The 20,750-nt window shown below is 41.9% G+C and overlaps 1 protein-coding gene across 1 annotated transcript in view; it reads left to right on the forward strand.

Annotated features, from left to right (window-relative positions):
- Positions 1-1,109: 1,109 nt before the first annotated feature.
- LOC310785675 (cyclic GMP-AMP synthase-like) overlaps positions 1,110-20,750 on the forward strand; it is a gene marked incomplete at its 5' end in the record, with an annotated part of 35,024 nt that continues 15,383 nt past the window's right edge. The window contains 6 exons of the mRNA XM_083646820.1: positions 1,110-1,200; positions 2,536-2,787; positions 7,804-8,249; positions 8,428-8,644; positions 18,239-18,502; positions 19,782-19,881. Coding sequence (XP_083502946.1) covers positions 1,110-1,200; positions 2,536-2,787; positions 7,804-8,249; positions 8,428-8,644; positions 18,239-18,502; positions 19,782-19,881 — 1,370 coding nt within the window. The remainder of the gene's footprint in view (positions 1,201-2,535; positions 2,788-7,803; positions 8,250-8,427; positions 8,645-18,238; positions 18,503-19,781; positions 19,882-20,750) is intronic.

A 20,750-nucleotide genomic window follows, 5' to 3' on the forward strand; every position in this document is an offset into this window, starting at 1 on the left:
CTTTTCAATTAAATGCATTTTACATACAAAAAACATAGATATAATGGCATATATTCATCTATAAAAAGCATATGTCTCATATAATTAAAAATGACAAACATTATATTGAACATGTATGGAAAATACAATTTCCCATGCACTTTCCTTATATGCTACATACATGATGTTTACTTGATTTATATATAATTACCTTAATTCTCTTATATGAGAAGAATATGAAAGGGGCCACTTTCAAGAGTTTACATATAAGACATACAATACATATAAAACATAAAGATTTGCTATTGGAGGCAACAGGACTTCATATATGTTTCTTCTATTTATTTTTCCATATGGGTAGATCCACCATAGCTGCAGAGATCATACAAAAAAGATGCAAGCTGCAGCTAGTAAGGCCAAATGACACAAGGTGGAATTCTCTCTTCTTCGCCGTGGAGAGGATCATAAGGATCATTAAAGAACAAGGAGAAGCAGCCATTACAGCTGTGTGCAGCGCACTCAAAATTCCCATGTGAGTACCACTGTTATCTTGAAAACTGATTGACTGGATGAGGAAATATTCCTCAATTTATGTCTCTCTACTGACAGATAAAAATGTCCTATTTTGTAATCAGCACTTTTGCACTATGTATGAAAAGTGCTATGCATTATTCACATTACTTTTAATAAAATATAGTACTAGAGTGTGTGTTGACATGCTCATATTCATATAGATTAAATAATATCATCCAGAAATACCCCCCCAACACACACACACACACACACACACACACACACACACACCTAGAAAAATTATAAATCCTGGGTTCTTAACAGGAACAATAAAGCAGTTCATTGTATTCATGTTTGTTTCTTTGTTTGTTTGTTGTTTGTTACTTGACAGGCTCACTCCTGCTGAAATTGCATTTCTCGGAGAATATGCAAAGACCATGAGCCCAGTTGCAAAGGCGCTGGATGTCCTTCAGGGAGAGGCCAATGTGCAGATGGGATGGCTTGTACCTACAATAACACTACTCAAGTCCAAGCTCCAGCAACTCTGAATCTCCTCCAAGTACTGTGGGCCATTGGTGGATGCTCTTCAAGCAGGACTTGAAAGGCGTTTCGGAGAGATGCTTGCTGATCCAGAGCTCATTGCTGCGGCCATCCTTGTCCCCAAGTTCAGGACATGCTGGACAAGTGATGATGGCATCCTAAAACGTGGTGAGTGTTGCACCATGCTTTATGCTTTTTCATTTCTTTATGATAATAGGACATTTTGGCATTTGAAGTATCATAACATAATGAGAAATTGTTTCCTGTAATACCAAGTAAATGTCACATAATTCACTTGTGACAACATAACTACAATCTTAAAATAACCCTCATGTATGTGTATCAAAAGTAATTTTTAAAAACATTTTGGCATTAAAATTGTGTTAACACGTTAAGTGCCATAGCCGAGGTATCTCGTCTTACATAATCCAACGCTTGAGTGCCAGAGCCGAGATATCTCGTCTTACATAAACATTTTTTTTTTTTGACGGTGGGACATCAATCAACAACTTTTACATCTTCGAGATCACTATTGGAGCAAGAGAATGTGTATAATCTATTTTACCGACCCACTAAGTGTTGACAGTGCTCCCCCAGACGAGCGAAATCAAAGAAAAAACTGCCGCGGGAGCAAGCCATTCAAGGAAATGGCGAGGCGATTTTACAGTAATCCATTCGAGACTTGTCTTGCCCGAGAGCGGCCGCGCGCAGGCAGCAGCACACAGAGAGCGGAGAGCGATTTGCAAAATAGATTATAGGTGAAACACACTTTGAAACACCTCAGAAAGGCCAGAATCAACATCTGCCCATCGCCCACGCATTCCCCGGCCCATCTTGACTCGCACAAGGAGCGTCCGCACGCAGGCAAGCAGGCAGGCAGGCAGGCAGGCAGGCAGGCAGCAGCAACGCGCTTCTGACACGCCCGCTGTAGAGCCAGGAGGAAGGAGGAGAAGACACACGGAGGGAGGAGTTTGAATGAGAGGGGTGTTTCCTGTTGTTATGGAGGAAATTACTGTTCAAAACTATTGTTTAGAATGTCTGACGGTCTTACTGATGCCAAAAATGAATGGTTAAAGTGAGTGTTCTATCGAATTTCACAAAAAGCCATTTATCTCTGAATAAATTTCCAGACGCTGAAACCATGCTGTACTCAACGGCTAATATCTACATAACTACTAACTCTGCAAACTAACTCTTTTAGACAGAGAAAGCACACATTCTATTAGTTATTTTTAGATGATTGGTGTTCATGAATTCTTAACAGAAAATAATCCTCGGCTCTTGTAAAATGAGCCAGAATCCTCAAAAAAAAAACTGGCACAACTTACCTACAGGATGAAAAAATGGCTGGCACTCAATGTGTTAATATAAATAAATATTTTATAGACTCCAAATAAATAAATGTTTTATAGACTCCATGATCTAAATTCTATTTTTATCTAGGTATTACAATGGCGATTTCATGGGGAATATGCTTAAATCCATTGGTTTTGTATTCCATAGGCCTTGACTACATCAAGAGCCATCTGAAGGAGCAACCCACGGTCCAGTCAAGTGACACTTCCCGTTCCCTGTCTTCAGAAGAGGAGGACTTCTTTTCCATCATCAACAAGCAGGGTAACACTCATGAAAACACCAAGCAGCTCGAGTCCTACCTGGCCTCTCCAGCTAATACCATGGATGTCCTCAAATCTTTCCCCGCAGTGTGCCACTTGTCTCTCAAACTCAACACAGCGCTACCTGCCTCAGCTGCCTGTGAGAGGCTTTTTAGCACTGCAGGACTGATTTTTCGCCCGAAACGAGCACGCATTAGTTCAAAGAACTTTGAGAACCAGCTTCTGCTGAAGCTAAACAAAAGATTTTGGTAGTCCTCCTGAGTAGTGTACTGTTCCAGACTGCCAGTCCTGCAGAGCCTAGAGCACACGTCTCACCTGTTCATCACCGCAAGTGCAATGTTTACATGGCTGCTATTTTTTTTATTCAGCTAATCTGGAATATGGTGGTGTACTAACACCAGAGACAGTAAATAAATAATAATAAACCTTGAATTTGTGAATGTGATCAATCTTGTGGACATTCAGTTTCTTATCCATTAGGTATCAGTATTGTATCAGTCTCAAGTATTGTGATACTGCACTTTGTAAGGGACACCTTGTGTCCAGCAGTTAAACTTGTCTAACTATTTGCACATTCATATATCATGGAAATATTAATGAGGGAGGACTAGATGTGATTTTAATGGGGGGGGGTTTGTGTGGAAAACTATAGGACACCATTTAAAGAGAGTAGAGTTTTAAGATGTGTAAAACATTTGTAGGGGATCTTTTATCATCAAAATTATATTCTTTAATGTGAGGCTCAGTCATTCAGAAAGATACGGTAAAAATACTTTTACTTTTACTCGTTGGGTACATTTCAGAGCCTGTACTTTTTTACTTTTACTTGAGTAAAATAATTGAATCAGTACTTCTACTTTTACCAGAGTAGTTTTTTACACAAGTAACTGTACTTCTACTCAAGTACAGAATGTCAGTACTTTTCCCATCTCTGGCTGTATGTGTTTCTCTTAGGGTTTAATTTTTTTTTTTTGTAAAAAGTTTGGGTTAGATAGGGTTTGACCTTTCTTAAAGCTCATAGCTTTCTGGGAAATATCCAAACAGCTGGTGTTTGAGAAGGAACACAATTTACATTAACCTTAACATGAATTGAAACTCACTCACCTTGAATTCTTGTAACGTTACAAGTCACAATGTCTGTCTTTGAGGTGCTTCAAAGTTGGAAATGTTTGGAATGAATAAAAACTGCAACCTCAGTGGCACAGGCTGTCAGGTGACTTCCGCCTGTAGAGACTGCTCACATGTGCCACCTGGGGGCTCTTTTGCGCACTGCAGCTGCTGGTGAAAAGGGAGGGGGGGGGAAATCACCCTAATTACTCCGGGAGGCCGCTGCACCGCCGCAGCGTTGCGTCTCCCTGGTTATACAGACCTCTGTAACAACTACACTATGTGATAGCACACACATGTAATTAGTTTGTATCACATTTTGAATGCACTGGCTTTAAAGAGCTCCAAGATACAGACAGAAATGTCCAAAATGTTACAACTATCCCCGGTCTCCCCTACGGGAAAAGGTTATCAGGCCATTTGAAATCATTTGGAGCAATAATAATGTGTTTGCCTTCATTGTAGAGTAACTGCATAATTCAGCCTCTTGTGCAGTGAAACTACAGGATCTATACATGTTTACTTGGGGCCTGAAGCAAACACGCTTGTTGAGTGTGTGGTTCATTCACTCTTTGCAAAAACAAAAGCACATTTACCTGGGTCAGGTCAGACGCATCGTCAACTATCAAAACAATCTTCTTTCTCTCTTCTCTTCCAATTTGTCTCCGAGTCCGCTCAGTGCTGTGTCATGTGTCTGTGCATGCGTGCAGGTGTGTAAATGGTGTGTTCAAGTGTACCACTGAGGTTGGGAATTCTCACTCCTACTATGGATGAAACAGAGCACCAATACATTGATCAGTGGATTATTTCTTTAATTCATTTATATTTTTAGAATAAACTTCAGAATATTTGTGTGTTAGCCTAGGTTAGTGTTATAAATTAAGTTTTTGTTTTTCTCCGAAGAAATTTCCAGGGGGGGCTTAGGGAGGGCTTGGCTAATTCCAGGGGGGGCTCAAGCCCCCCTAGCGCCCCCTTGCCGCCGCACATGCCGCCAGGTGGTAGTTCCTTAATCACTCTTATGCCTTCAGATTGCCATGGGCTATCCATGTGCTCCGTTGCCAGCCTCGGGTCTCATGGTCGCACAAGTTCGTAAAACGTTGGGGTTGTCCTACAACCCAGGTTTTACGAGTAAGAACGAGGATTCTCACACATCTAGCCTTGCTGCTTTCTTCTGAACATCAGATTGCTGGACGCTTTGAGTGACGGTATTGGCTCATGGCACGGACATGACGTGGCGGTCACGGGGGCGGAGCTAGCTAGGAGCTAGTGACGCCTTCAGGTGCAATGGATGGTTTTATAGGGGTCAATTCCCTCCTGATTTTTTATCCCATGTTTATCCCCCATTAATGCTAATTTTAATTTATTTATCCTGGTTGCTGCTCCACCCTCTGTCGATCTGGGGAGAGCCGAAACTGGCTCCATGCTTCCTCCGAGACATGAGCAGTAGCCAGCTTCTGCTTCTTTTCACCTGACAGGGGAAGCTTCACCAGTAGGACATGGGAGGCGAGTTCCCCTACCTCCGAACAGGCCAGGCTCTGGAATGACCAGAGGATGCACCACTTCAGCGACCAGGATATTGCATGTTTTGGTGAGGGACTCCTATATGAAGGAAACCCCCAGGGGGCATGGGGAGAACATGGACGGCACGGTGGCTCAGTGGTTAGCGCTGTTGCCTCACAGCAAGAAGGTCCCGGGTTCAAACGCCGGTCCGTCCCAGGTCCTTTCTGTGTGGAGTTTGCATGTTCTTGCCGTGTTTGGTGGGTTTTCTCTGGGTGCTCCGGTTTCCTCCCACCATCAAAGACATGTGTCTTAGGTTTAATACTACTGTCAGTGCCCCTAAACAAGGCAATGGCAAAAAGAACTGGGGTTGGTCCCCGGGCCTGCACTGCGGCAGCCCACTGCTCCTAGTTCTATGAAGGTTCCTAGTAGAGATGGGTCAAATGCAGAGGATGAATTTCCCCATGGGGATAAAGAAAGGATAACTTAACTTAAAGTCCCTGGAAACCAGAAATATCTTTTTATTATTTAGCATTTTGAGTTCATCACATCACAGGAACCTATGTTAATAAGCCACCAGACAAATTTGAACGATGATGAACGTCGCAAAGTATATAAATTTAGGTTTGACAGTCATGGCAAAAGTCATGAGAAGCAATTACATTTTAGAGTGTATTTTCTCCCGCGGACTGTGTGGGCGTGTCCCGTCTGCAGCAGGTATTTTCCTCTCTCTCTCTTTCTCTCAGAGGAGACTGCTCGGAGACCTCTCTCTCCGTTAACGGAGAGTGAGAGAGAGAGGAGAGAGAGAGAGAAGGAAAGAGAGATGGTGTGTGTGTGTGTGTGTGTGTGTGTTCGCGCGTTGCTCGGCGAACACACTCGCCGCTGCGCTGCGAGTGCACAGCGCTACTGTGTGTGTGTCAGAGTGTGTGTGTGCGCGCGGGCGTGCATGCGTGTGTGATTCAATTAAATCTTATGACGTGATAAGATCCTGCATTTTAGCACCGCGCGCTCCGCTCTCTTCAATGAGGAAATGGAAATCCAGACCTTGTAGAAAAGTGTCGATTTTTTGGGGTTAGGGTTGAAAGTAATTCTCTCTCTTTTCAGAGACACACAATTACTCACATAAGACCCTTTTGACGACCCCACCCGGGTGGTGGGCATTCGAGGACATGCGGACAGACACGCACTCCTTCAGCGCTCACAGCGTCCCAGGTGGGAATCGAACCCAGGACCTTCTAGCTGTGAGGCGACAGCTCTACCACTGAGCCACCGTGCCCCTATAGGGGTCAATTTTGAGAAAATTGACATTATCCACTATGTGCACTGCTGGGAAGCAGCTTGGCATAGTGTGAGAATCCTCGTTCTTACTCGTAAAACCTGGGTTGTAGGAACAACCCCAGCGATAGGTTGTGTTTAAGCTTAAAAACGACCTACTCTTGGTACTCCAAGTAGACTAATTGTTGACTCTTGAAGCACTTTGTTTGGCGTTTTGCTAACCCTGCACTGCACTGGAGAACTTTAAACTGGCATAAACTACTAGCCTGGGTAAACCCAGCCTCCACGTGACCTCTATGTGCTATCAGTCACGAAGACGTGACTGATAGCACATAGAGGTCACGTGGAGGCTGGGTTTACCCAGGCTAATAAACTACTGCACTCTTAAAATGGCACAAGCCTCTTTGCAACATTAAACATGTTTCAACCAGACAAACGTGTCCCTGGTCTTTATTTAGACTATACCCTGTGTGTGGTGTAAGGAAGAGAGAGCGAAACATTTGATTTGAGCTCAGTCATCATTACAGTAGACAGTTTTGTCCACAAGATGTCGCTATTGGTGTATGAATAAGAATGACCAATGACCACCATCAATGATTTTCAAGCCAATTCTAGTAAGATGTTAGATGTTATGAGATCAAAGTTGGGATTTATCATAAATGCAATTAGGCATATTCTATCTTTATTGTGGTAGACCAGGTTCTCAAACTGTTTTGACTTCAGTACCCCTCTCCCTGATTTCTGAATCCAAGTACCCCCTTTACCCGACTACAACATTTTGCTTAGATAAATGCAAGAGAAAACTATAGCATGATGCAATGGAGGAATGATAACCCACCTTTTGAAGAATATAACATTACAAAACAAGAAATGAGCTGCAATTAGTGCCTCCTGAGCAGATTTATTTTAACATTTTATTTATTTTCATGATTTATTCTGACATTTTTTCCAATTTCCCCTTTCTCCCAAGTACCCCCTGTAGTACCTCCACGTACCCCAGTTTGGGAACCACTGTGAAAAAATAAATATAAGGCACAGCCCATGCCCCCCCCCCCCCCCCCCCCAATAAATAAAAGGCACAGCCAATGGGCTGTGGGCCAAACAGTAAAGGGGTGCGGTCTCATACACATGCCGGAAATGCCTTTAAGTGCCAGCCGGCAGCCGCATGTTTGTCATTGCACCATCATGACTGGTCGAGGGAGATCAAGCAAGGCTCACTGTGCCAATAGCACACCTAGGGAAACAAAACAAGTCAAGCCCCTGCCTCAATGTCCAGGGAAAGCCCTGGTGGTAGAGAAGAAACATGACACCAAGGAGGAAGAGAAACCAAGGAAAAGAGAGCAGAAAAAGCCAAAACACACCGATGAGAAACCACCTGTGTCCAGCAGCAAAACAGAAGAGAAGAGCAGAAAGGAAAAAACAGGTGCTGGCAGGGGCAAACCTGGAGAAGGTTTCACAGAGGAGAAGAAAAGGCAGCCGAAGTCACCAAAGGCCACCACAGAGGCTCGTGTGCCACGAGGCGTCATCGAAAAGAAAGCTGACGTGACCAAACTCCTCTCCGCCACTCTGAAGGAACTGAAGATAAAGACAAAGGAAAGATCTGAGGCAGCATCCATCATCAAAATAACAATGAAAACCATCATGGATCATTTGAAACGCAACACCACCTGCTTTAAAGATGTAGAAGCCCTGCCTACTGGAAGTTACTACGAACGTTTGAAGGTGATTAACCATTGCACCAACACTGAGGGGCCACACACAGGGGTTGATTCATGACAAGGACACTGCCATTACCTTTACTAGAAATGTAGGCACATACAGCACTATGAGGCGTTTTGGCTAACACGTTTCTACCAGATGGCTCGTGTGACATCATCTGGTGATGTTTTTGTGTGTGTAGATCTCTAATGCTGATGAATTTGATGTGATGCTGACCATTCCTATTGAGCGGGTGGACATCAGACCATTCAGTGAGGACGGGGCCTTTTATAGAGTGGCATTGAAGCGTGGCAAGTGCTGCCTGGATCAGTTCCGGAAGGAGGACGACACTCTGCCTGCTAGTGAGATACTCAAGGAGTTCAGGGAAGAAGTGAAGAAGTGTGTCAAGATGTCTGAGGGTGAGTAACAACATTAAGCTATGCAGAGTGGGCAGTTGGCACAGTCACTTGCTAAATGCTGGTAAATTGGTCTGCCACATATATGTAACCTGCCATCATTTGTTGGGACATTTTATCTGAATTTTGGGATGGACCAGCAGTCACTGTGGCTGGCAGACATCATTGAAGTTACTGAACTGATGTATTTTTGCTGGATATTTGGTATACACTTTGTGCTGTTTGAATACTGCCATGGGCCTCCTAACCCATCTTGAACAGCGAGAACAATTAGCTCTCGTTGTGGCTATTCATTTGGACAGGCATCTCTTTAAAAAGAGCTCTACATACAAGTTATTTAACATGTCACTTTTGGGAAATACAAATTAACATGTCAATTTGTGAAAATGCAGAAATCTTTAGGTACATGTTAACATTTACACTGGGAGACATTCATAAAGTGGGCACATACATTTTCAGTGAGCACCAACTATCCCAATTATATATATATATATATATATATATATATATATATAGTGAGTAGATCCAGCACACACCAGGTTGTTAGAATAGACTTATTTTATTTAAGTTGCATAGATATGCGAACAACGTGTTTCGCTGTTGCTTCATCAGGTTCGCTTTACAAATGAATGGCACAGGGGTGGGTTTAAAAAGGCTGTACCATCAATTATCAACAGGTGAGTATCATTACAGATCATGTGACAGCATGAGCTGCAAATCATGTGACAGCAAGACAATGCAGTTTATACATGTTTGAAAAGACAAGTACATTGAGGGAAATATAGCATTATCAAGTGTCACAATTACATAGAGATTAGAAAATAGAAAATGTTTAAAATATATGTGGAAGAATTTGAAAAAGATATACAATAGCATGGTTTATTTACCTGGATAAGGCTCCAGAATGGTCACAATGAAACCACAGAACAGCCTATGTATCTAGTGCAATACCTCAACTCTTTTTATATATATATATATATATAGGGGGGAGGGGGTCCGTAGCCTGGGTAAACCCATCCCCCACGTGACCTGCTCTCAGACCTGTTCTCAGTCACTAGGGTCTGGAATCCCACCTATGTTAAGTCGATTTCTAGCGGTTGTTGGGCCCCCCCCGATAGACCGCTCCATTACGCAACCGTCATCCAACCAGCTTAGTGCACAGAGCACATGCGCAGTGCAGCAGATGGCGTCATCACTCTGCAACCTTTGTTGTTAGCACGCCAGCTACCTACACTTTGATTCACTAGGCTACTGCTAGCTAACGACCCCACAACAGCAGCGCCATGGCTAGCACCAATGTGAACGATTTTTGCAGGTTGTGTAAGAGAAACCTTCGTTCTAAAGGCAAGTTGGGCAGCTGCAAACCACTCGAGAAGGGGGTATTTCTATGCCTGGAGAGGGTTGGTGTGAAACTACACCAACAGGAGAGCAAATCATGTCGGATTTGCCAGAGTCTGACTGAGGTATGTACTTGTAACCTAATGTACTAGTGCTGCACGATTAATCTACACTTCCCCCGTGCACTCCCGCAAATAAGTAATGTTATGCGCAGCCAGTTTATCAGATAATTTCGCCGTAAAATGTGTCCAGGTGATGAGAAGCCCCAGCTTGTACAAGCTGTCCTTTGTATGATCGCTGCCCGTCCACTAAAACGCGATTTCGATATAGCGTGAGGTGATATTTTGATCAACAGACCTCATAACGGGGATCTATACTGTTACATGTGTCTACTGTACTGACGTCCTCTCTGTTTATTCTTTCAGGTATTAATTCAATACATTCGATAAATGACTGACTTTTCCTCATCGGCTGTAGTGGGTTAGCGAGGTAACGTTAGCTAGATTACGGGAGCATTTAACGATCTAATGAATTCTAGAAAAACATGTCAGAAGCTAGCTAACGTTAGCCACGTGTAACATACAGTAACTACTACTTTTTATATTATTAGTCATTTGGATTTGCCAGAGTCTGACTGAGGTATGTACTTGTAACCTAATGTACTAGTGCTGCACGATTAATCTACACTTCCCCCGTGCACTCCCGCAAATAAGTAATGTTATGCGCAGCCAGTTTATCAGATAATTTTGCCGTAAAATGTTAACGGGGATCTATACTGTTACATGTGTCTACTGTACTGACGTCCTCTCTGTTTATTCTTTCAGGTATTAATTCAATACCCTTCCAATCCAAACAGACCAGAGTGCCATGCCCCACATCAGCCGCAGGTATTGTGGAGAAGGGCAACTGGTCAGCTGCTGCCAACCTGATGAGGAAACAGGCGTGCTTGTTATGCTGGATCCTCCGGCGCTGTTCGCCTCAGGACTTGAAGGCCTAACGTTGTACCATGGACTGTATACATTCTGTGCTAATAATGCTAGCATGGTAACATCCTTTTCACACACACACACACACACACACTGAATATACCGAAATGCTAGATTTGATCATGGACTTAACGCTAATGTTAATCAAAAACGGCCGCAGTCATAACGGTAAGGTGTGTTTGACCTAAATGAAATATTAACGTTAATGCCCTCACATTTCAGCGTGGTTACAGATAAACCTATTTAACGCTAGCTAGCTACAGTAGATTTTTGGAGGCTATAGCGTTAACGTGAATGTCATGACATAGTTATACTGTATATAGTTATACTGTATATTATACATAATCCAGATCATATTCCAGATGCAACCTAGCTAGATGTTAAGCTCCACACTGCTGTATGAGTACAATCAAATCTATCAAGCCTTGATATCATATTCCAACGTGAATTCAGCTGAGGGGTTCGCTCCAGAACGAGACTGTTGCATTCAATATTTGTACACGTTACTGTGCAGTAGTTAGTGCAGGCTAGTTAATTGTTGGAAGTAAGGTTTTTGAATTCTAAAAGGCTCACAGCACATGTTGTTTCTGACTTGGATTGATTAATCAAATGTTTCAAAATCTTTACTACTGTACTGTCCATTAATAATGACATCAGGTGACAAGCTGAAATGTCAATTCTTATAGCAAATCTAGGTAAATTTCAGACTTTAACGTAGTGTCTTGTCTGAAGTGAATACAAGTGACCTATATTTTTCAATCCTGTCTTTGAATAAAAGTTGTACATTGTGTTATACTTGAAAACCATGTCTTTGCTCCCTTATTTGTGTTCACAATTACAACAAATCTGTATGGTTTATCTGTTGGCATTAAACCGTGGTATTTCCTTGGGTGATATTCCATATTTGTCATTAAACCTAGCTGTTCACATCTGCATTTTTTACAAATTGGGCTAAATTTGCAATGATGAATCAAAGCCACGTGAGATATCACAAGTAGCCTACTTTTATTAAAAAACAAAATAAAATGCAAAGAGAGGTTTCCTTCTCTAACTATTGGTGCGTTCACAAAATATTTACACAATGAGATTTTTTTTATAAATAATCATCAATAACGTGGATAATGATGACATCTGTAGCTGCTGGACAAGAGACAGAAGAAACTACTAACCGAAGATTGGAGCAGAGGACATGACTACAGAGAAACTTAACCGACCAGCACTCTGCTTCAATCAATGAATGCTTATAAATAAACCATACACATGAGAATTACCGTTAACGTTACAGCATTTAATAACATAAATATGGTGATATCTGGTGGTCTGAAATTACTCTCTCTCTAGCTACAGTAGGGTAACTGGCTCCTATTGTGTCTTATTATTGTAACGTTTGAATCAGCGTTTCATAACTATAATAGCCTAATGTTACTGTAGCCTGGATGACATTAGCTAATGCTACCCAGCCTTCCATTGGCATATGCTGCCTCACAAATCAATCATTGCAGCCGGACTGGTCATTTGGTTCAGCATCAAAATGGGCTGAGAGATTGAGCAGGCTAAACAATACACATGAGAATTACAGTTAACGTTACAGCATTTAATAACGTTAATTTTCGTGTACCCGCGGATGCCAGGATATTTTGTCACTTTGTCTTCATCAAGTTCTCTGGACTTATATACATAAGCTCACAGTGTCCTAACAGGTTAACGTTATAATCTCAGGAGAGATTGAGTAGGCTAAATAAACCATACACACGAGACCATGCCCAAATGGTCTACTGTCTAATTTCCTCAACGTAGTTGCATAGCCATATAGCTAGCCATATAGCTAGTAGCTAGCTCGGGAGCTATGCTTTAGAGAGGCCAAATGCTAACGGCTACCAGTGCTTAAGCCGCAGCAGCTGTTACACGTCATTGACAAAGACGCACTCTCTGATTGGCCGATCACGGCAGGACTGATGTTGGCAGTCACGCCGTCACTCATTGGCTGCGGGTCTGCGTGGGTCTTTCAATCGCCCCAGAAATCGATTTGAATGGCCCGGAGTCTAGACGCTAGTGACTGGGAACTGAGAGAGCAGGTCACGTGGGGGCTGGGTTTACCTAGGCTAGGGGGTCCGTGCCAGGAAGATATAGTGCCTCATCTCACTCTCCCTATACAAGGCATCACCTGCAGGTAGAACAAATAAAGTTAATACATCATAAAATGGACGCAGATCAAGTATTTCATTCAGACCATTGGGCTCAATTGTGTTTAAGGTGTGTATCCAATATGCTTCACTCCTAAGTAATAGGTTGATGATATTTCCCCTTCTTGGATTGGGTAAGACTCTCTCCATCCCTATAAATTTCATAGAGGCTGCAGAGCTGCCTTGTGTTCTGCAATTCTTAATTTAAGATTGCGTTTAGTTTGGGCGACATATATGAGACCACAATGACATTTAAGCATGTAGACTACATGTGTCGTCATGCAGAAACCAGAATCCTAGAAAGAAAACAACTACTGTACCCTCCTCAGAAAAACACAGACAATAAAGTCACCTTTGTGTCAGAGTATAATAATGTCTCAGGAGAAGTCAAGAACATCTTAAGAAAACATTGGAGAATCTTGGACTGTGACCCTATAGCCTCAAACATCTTGCTGCCTCTTTGCCCCGTTTTTGTTACAAAAGGGGCAGAAATATCATTGATTCTATAGTTAAATCCATGTATAGAGAGCCTGCAGTAAAAACCAACTGGCTCTCCCAGGAAGTCCATGTAAATCACAAGTGTGGTCGATGCATACATTGCTCTAATACCTTTAACACAAAACATTTTAACCACCCACATACAGCAGAAAAATACAGCATAAAATAACTAATCAACTGCATGACGACACATGTAGTCTACATGCTTAAATGTCCTTGTGGTCTCATATATGTCGGCCAAACTAAACGCAATCTTAAATTAAGAATTGCAGAACACAAGGCAGCTATAAGAAATGGCAACATGGATTACGCAATTGCTCACCACTACAATGACAGAAATCATGGCTCTGCAGCCTCTATGAAATTTATAGGCATTGAGAGTCTCACCCAATCCAAGAAGGGGAAATATCATCAACCAATTACTTAGGAGGGAAGCATATTGGATACACACCTTAAACACAGCCCAATGGTCTGAATGAAATACTTGATTTGAGTCCATTTTTATGATGTATTAACTTTATGTTTTCTACCTGCAGGTGATGCCTTGTATAGGGAGAGTGAGATGAGGCACTATATCTCCCTGGCACGGACTCCCTCCCCCCTATATACAGTATATAAAAAAGTGTTGAGGTATTGCACTAGATACATAGGCTGTGGTTTCATTGTGACCATTCTAGAGCCTTATCCAGGTAAATGAATGTGTCTGACCATGCTATTGTATATATTTTAGAAATTCTTCCACATATATTAAAAAAAAAAATCTATTTTCTAATCTCTATGTAATTGTGACACTTGATATTGCTATATTTAACTCAATGTACTTGTCTTTTCAAACATGTATAAACTGCATAGAGACTGTCTGGGAATGCCCATACAGGCTCTAGGAACGCCCACAATAGACGCAATTGGGCTGATAGCCCAGCCCAGGCAGACACGATCGGGGATTTAACCACCGCAGTAAACGCACATCTGAACAGACGTCTTGTGTTCTGCTCTAGAACCCCCAAACATGTAGTTTAGAGCCGCAGCACCGTCTTTTGGTGAGTCAGCCCATGAGATATATCGGCGGTTTTACCCCACTCGCGCGCCAGCCGTTAACATTTTGTGGGCATTCCCAGACATGCGGACTGTCTCTATTGTTTTGCTGTCACATAATTTGCAGCTCATGCTGTCACATGATCTGTAATGATATTCACCTGCTGATAATAGTGAACCGCAGGGATGACGTATTTTTGTAGTCAGAACGCGGAAGTCCCGGACTTCCTGGTTCTTCACTGTTTCTGTCTATGGGATTTCTGAATGGGTTTTTGCCGCGATGCTTCTAATAATCTCTCTGGGCAACGCTGGCTTAATGAAACGCAAACCAGAGTTCAGTCGGATAATCTTCACACGAGGACCACTTTCATGAGTTTTGTAGCATAAATGCGAGCCCTAGAAGTAAAAAGCTTGAGCTAAGTTAATCCAGAACTACACACTGGCTTCCACGTCACGTCAGCGCTCAACCTGGACTGTTGTTGGATGTGTGCACTGATTACCCCGGGCTGAAAGGGCTGAACCAGGTGAGGGAAAGATAATTTCCGTGTTCGTCCTTTGAAGTGGTGACGTTATTGACGTATATATCCCCATCAACTCAACAGTGTACCGTAGTCTCATTTAGCCGTTTGCTAGCTAGCCGTCCTTTTAAGGGCACGTAAAAGCTTCAAAACTCATAAAAGTGGTCCTCGTGTGTGAAGATGATATTACTAAACACGGGTTCGCAAAAACCCATTCAAAACTCCCATAGGCGAAAACAGTGAAGAACCAGGACTGTCAGCATCGATGATTTCCGGACTCATTCCTGCGGCTCTCTATTGATGGTACAGCCTTTTTAAACCCACCCCTGTGCCATTCATTTGTAAAGCGAACCTGCAGCAACAGCGAAACACGTTGTTCGCCATATCTATGCAACTTAAATAAAAGAAGTCTATTCGAACAACCTGGTGTGCGCTGGATCTTCTCACTATTTCTGCTGTTCCTGCTCGAGCTGCACCCGAGACTAGCAGCACAGCTGTGCACAGGGCACTACTTTCTTTCAGTTTTAACCATCAATAATTGTTCCTTTTCTCATTATTTCATTTCTCAGAGTAAATACTGTATATTTATTTCGAGATTTTTGTCAATTATTTGTGCTGTTATGGTTATTATTAGCCTAGTTACTCACTTGTACACTAGCTTAGATTGTGTTACTTATGGATGGTATGGAATTATAGTGAAAATAGATTGTCCCCCCTTTTTGCTGGGGACCCCACTTTGAAAGCCACTGGCTTAGGCTACAACTGTTGCGAGAAGGTTTCAGGATTTATCTCTATGCATTAGACTGTGATTACTATTTACTGTATATAAATCTATTTATTCACATAGATTCATGATATATTATGGTATACAGCCTACCTGTGACATAAATGTTTTGATTAATCTGTCTAAATGTAGCCTATTACTGCATGACTGATCCTATGATGTCATTGTAATCACACTCAGGTGTGGTTTCACAGGACAGGTGTTGTCCATTCAATCAGCCCACCTGTCTTTATAATGGCTGTCTTGCACTGTGTTTGTATGAGACTTGACAAAGGCGATGGCCGAAACTGTTGTCAAATAGTGTTAAATCACACTTTCTTGCATCTGAAACCAGAGTGTGCCTTCCCCTGCACTATCAACATACTCGTTTAGTTACATTCCAATTCATCAACTTTGGAGCATTATTTACCCCCCCTTCCCGACATGCTAGGTTGACATGCTTGGGCCCAATTGATTCCGTATTTCTTCTACTTTCATGGTATAAAGATTACCACTCGTGCTTTAAAAACGATCTCGGAGTCAGCTCGCAGTCAGCCATGGATTTACGGGCCAAATTCAGTTTAAAAATGTGGGAGTTTCAGGTTGCGGTTTTTATTAGGAAAAATCATCAACATCAAACTTAATTTCAGTTGAATTCAATCACACAAATTACACCACGCACCCCCATATAGATAGGATTTTGTTCCAGGGTCCCCCATCTGATAAGAGTTTTGCTTTTAGATGTTTTAACACAGACATATGAAACCCATGACCAAAATAGTCATACATTCTGTGATTGTGTTACTTATGGATGGAATTATAGTGAACATAGATTAATCCCCCCTTTTTGCTGGGGACCCCACTTTGAAAACCACTAGCTTAGGCTACAACTGTTGCAAGAAGGTGAATTTTCACACATTTTCAATGCAGATTGAGGACAAAATTAAAATGGATTGTCATCTGGTGCATTTTAACGTTAGGGGCACCCAGGAGAAAGAGAGTTGAAGTTGGAATAATTTCTGGCTGAGCAGTAATGCACCTCAAAATAAAGTATTTAGGCTACAGTTAGTCTGTCAGTAAAAGGCTTGATGGATGAACAAATCAATCAAAAACACTTCACTACGTCCAACATAGGCTACAAGATTCGTTTCATAACGAAACATGCAAATTGCATGTTTCGTTGCAATTTGCTATGCAAATTGCAAATTGCTGTTTCGTTCCACGCTGGTTCCGCGCTGCCAAATTCAGTTAAAAAATGTGCGAGTTTAAGATCGCCAAATGGCGGGCTATTCAGCATAAAACAATATAATACGAAAAAGTAGCACTGCTTGGTGGACGCCGAATTTAGTAGAAGACCCGGATAACTCGAACTGAATTGACTTACTTGAATATCCATGCAGTCTGTAGCCGGTGCGAGTGCAGCCGATGAGGTTAAATTATCCCAGTGTTTGCTTCTGAGCCTCTGTCCTCCGTGTGAACCACGCTGCCCTCTCTAAACTCCGCGTAATACAATGCAACGACTGTCTGGCTTGTGAGCTAACTTACTGCTTGATAATATAAAACATAGGAAAAGAGAAAGGGGAAAATATAGGTGCTACTGTCTGTAAATCTATCTATTAGCCTGTCAGGTCTTCATTTCCTGCATTTCCAATGGAGCGGATTCAACAAGATTTTCAGACGTAGGCTATTCAGCATTGGACAATACAGAATGTCAATCACTGTCAGCAATCTATCCAACCAACAACCAATTAGATTTCACCTGGTTTAACCAGGGTAAGGGCGTGCGAACTTCCAGCTCAATGTGATTGGTGGGAAAACACATCACTCTCACGTGTTTCTGTGAATTGCAAGTGTTTTTCAACCAATCATATTTTTCATTAGATAAATGACCAAATAAATAAACACCCACAGGGCGAATGTTTTTTTATCTGCCTACTAAAGGCTGGGACCAGGGCCAGAGTGACTCTCTGCATGGAGCTCTCCTTTCCATCAGTTCAGGTCACTGTTGTTGAAGCATTTTAAGCATATAAGAATATAATGAATGAAAAAATGAGCGTCTGCACATAAGCAAAAACACATTTGATTGATATTTTATTATAAAAAAAAAATTGAAAAATGAAAAATATAAAAAATAAAAATAAAAAATTATAATATTTTTTTTTATATAAAATCCCCAATCTAATAGAGGAGGACCATCCTCCTATGCCTCACTGGAAAAACCTCCTCTGATATATATATATATATATTCTAATTGTGTTTCTTGTTTATTCTTTCAGATGTGGAGGTGGAAAAAAAGAAAAGTGGTTGCCCGGCTGTAACATTACTGATAAGAGGGTCAAAAGAAAGATCAGTCCCCATCTCACTGGATGTTGTTCTCAGTCTAAAGGTCAAAGGCTGGCCAGCTTTCACTGAAGAAGGACTTCAAATAGAGCGCTGGCTGGGAACAAAAGTAAAGCAAGAATACAAACGGAAGCCATACTACCTTGTCTCAAAATACGAGGGCAGTGGTATGATGGAAAGTGATGGGGTCCTCGCTAAAGGTACACCTGAAATCTTATTTTTTTACTTTTCTCCATGGGTGAACTGAAGTGACATTGAAATGAGTCGTTTGGACGCTGGCCAAGTTGTAATACTTGATCATTATACCTTGAGTTGATTATTTCAAGGACTAAATTTGTTTATATCCAGGCTTCATGTGATGTCTGGAGTCTCAGCCTTGGATAAATGATGTGAAAGATATCTAGGAAAAGGGGAATGCTTGTTGTGGCACATTACAATATAATAACTAATAAAACATATTTTTTTAGCACAGCCTTCTTGTGCTATGCTTGCATCTCCTCCTCAAACCAATAATCAGATCACTGTCTATGTAAACAGTCATTCAGCAGAGAGGGGTAGACTTTATCTAACTTGAAGTAAATTTCCTCAAACATTCAAACATTTCCTTACATTCACTGTACTTGGCAATTTAAGTGATTCATATCTTCATGTTACCCAAACAATTATGTATGTGTTTCACAAGGGCCTTTTCATCAACTATAAATCCCGTGTGCCACGTGTGCTCGATTCCTCGGTCGCGCTTCCCTGCAACTCATCAGCTGCGTCGGCTTGCATACGCAGCTCAGCCACTGCGCGCCCTCGCCTGCAGCTTGGCTACTGCATGGCCTCGCCTGCTCTATTGGTATGCGCAGCGCACAATTGCGCAACTTCGCATCAATAATGACATCACAATTGCTCGAGTGACCATTACTGATCACATCATGGAGTGCTCAAGTGACATCAGTCAGCGCACAATTGCTCAATTTTGGCCTCACCCGCAGCTCGGCTGCTGCGTGGCCTCGTCTGCTCTATTGGCATGCGCAGCACACAATTGCCCCAACTTCGCATCAATGATGACATCACTCACTGATGACATTACAATTGCTCGAGTTACATCACAATTGCTGATGACATCATCCAATGTGGGACAAAAAATTTAACAGAGAAACAAACCCACTTACTGCCTTTTATATGGTGATGATGATGAACACTAGAGAAAAGGGAAGCCGCAACTTCCCATGCCCACTTGAGTGGTGCAGCCACTTCTATAAGTGACGTGTGTCTGTTTGTAGCATGAGGTGAGAGGAGGGGAGGGAAGCCGAGATGTAGCCTAGGCCCCACCCCGGGCTCCTTCAGAACAATGTAGGTTTAGAGGATAGACCAATCAGGAGTAGCCTGTGCATATGGAGAAGGGGGCGGGGGAGAAGTGTCCGACCTTCGGAAACCTGCACCGCTTACTTCAACACCTTGGTGTGATTTTTTTTCTTCCTATGACCACAGATGTTTGGCGGATTTCATTCTCCCATGTGGAGAAAGCCATAATGAAGAATCATGGATCAGAGAAGACATGCTGCGAAGTGGGCGGAGCACGCTGCTGCAGGTTGGGTTTTATATGATTTAATTTATTTTGGAAGAGCTTTTTTTTATTAAAACATTAGATACCTACACTGTACTTGATAAAATAACTATGAAGAAAATGAAACTCAATACTGAATGTTATTGAAGCCTCATGATTTCCCGGTAGCACTTTACATTACAGCTTGGTAACATGGTTATAGTGTGATAATAATAATAATAATAATAATAATAATAATAATGTAATTACCGAAGTAATAATAATAACTGTGGTAGTTTCTGTGTAATAACCATGAATTAGGGCTGCAAAATCCTAAACTCCCTTTTTCCATTTAATCTAATGTCAATAGTAGATTAAACCAAACATCTAGAGACGTAGGGTTTACCTGCACGATCCAGAGCTAGCTCTCTTGAGGTTGCGGGAGACCAGTGGATCGAATCCCACCTCAACGCCTGGGCAAGCCCTCAACATGGGTTGTTGCCAGGAACACAATGCAGGCCACATGGGTAACACTTTATAATAATGTTCAGTCGTAAGTCATTTAAAAGCGTTTAGTTAATGATGAACTAATCACTTACAAAACATGACTATCCATTTGATTGATGATTGATGATGATTAATATGTTAACATATCACAAATGCATTTTAAGTCATCTATAAACTTTCAGTAAATGAAGTGTTCCTCACCTGTTATAAATGATGCAATCTGGGAACCCATCGGTCAAAAAAAATAAAAAATAAAAATCTCTAACCTCTGGGGGCAGCCCCGTTTCAATGTGGTGCAACAGGAACTCAAGAGGCTTTTTTTTGATTGACATCTTTATTGATAGTGATGACATATATACAGTACATAGACAGACACACCATTATCAAAAGGATAAAAACGCAATAAA

The sequence above is a fragment of the Poromitra crassiceps genome, assembly GCF_964638095.1.
Source record: "Poromitra crassiceps genome assembly, chromosome: 11".
NCBI classification, from domain to species: Eukaryota; Metazoa; Chordata; class Actinopteri; order Beryciformes; family Melamphaidae; genus Poromitra; species Poromitra crassiceps.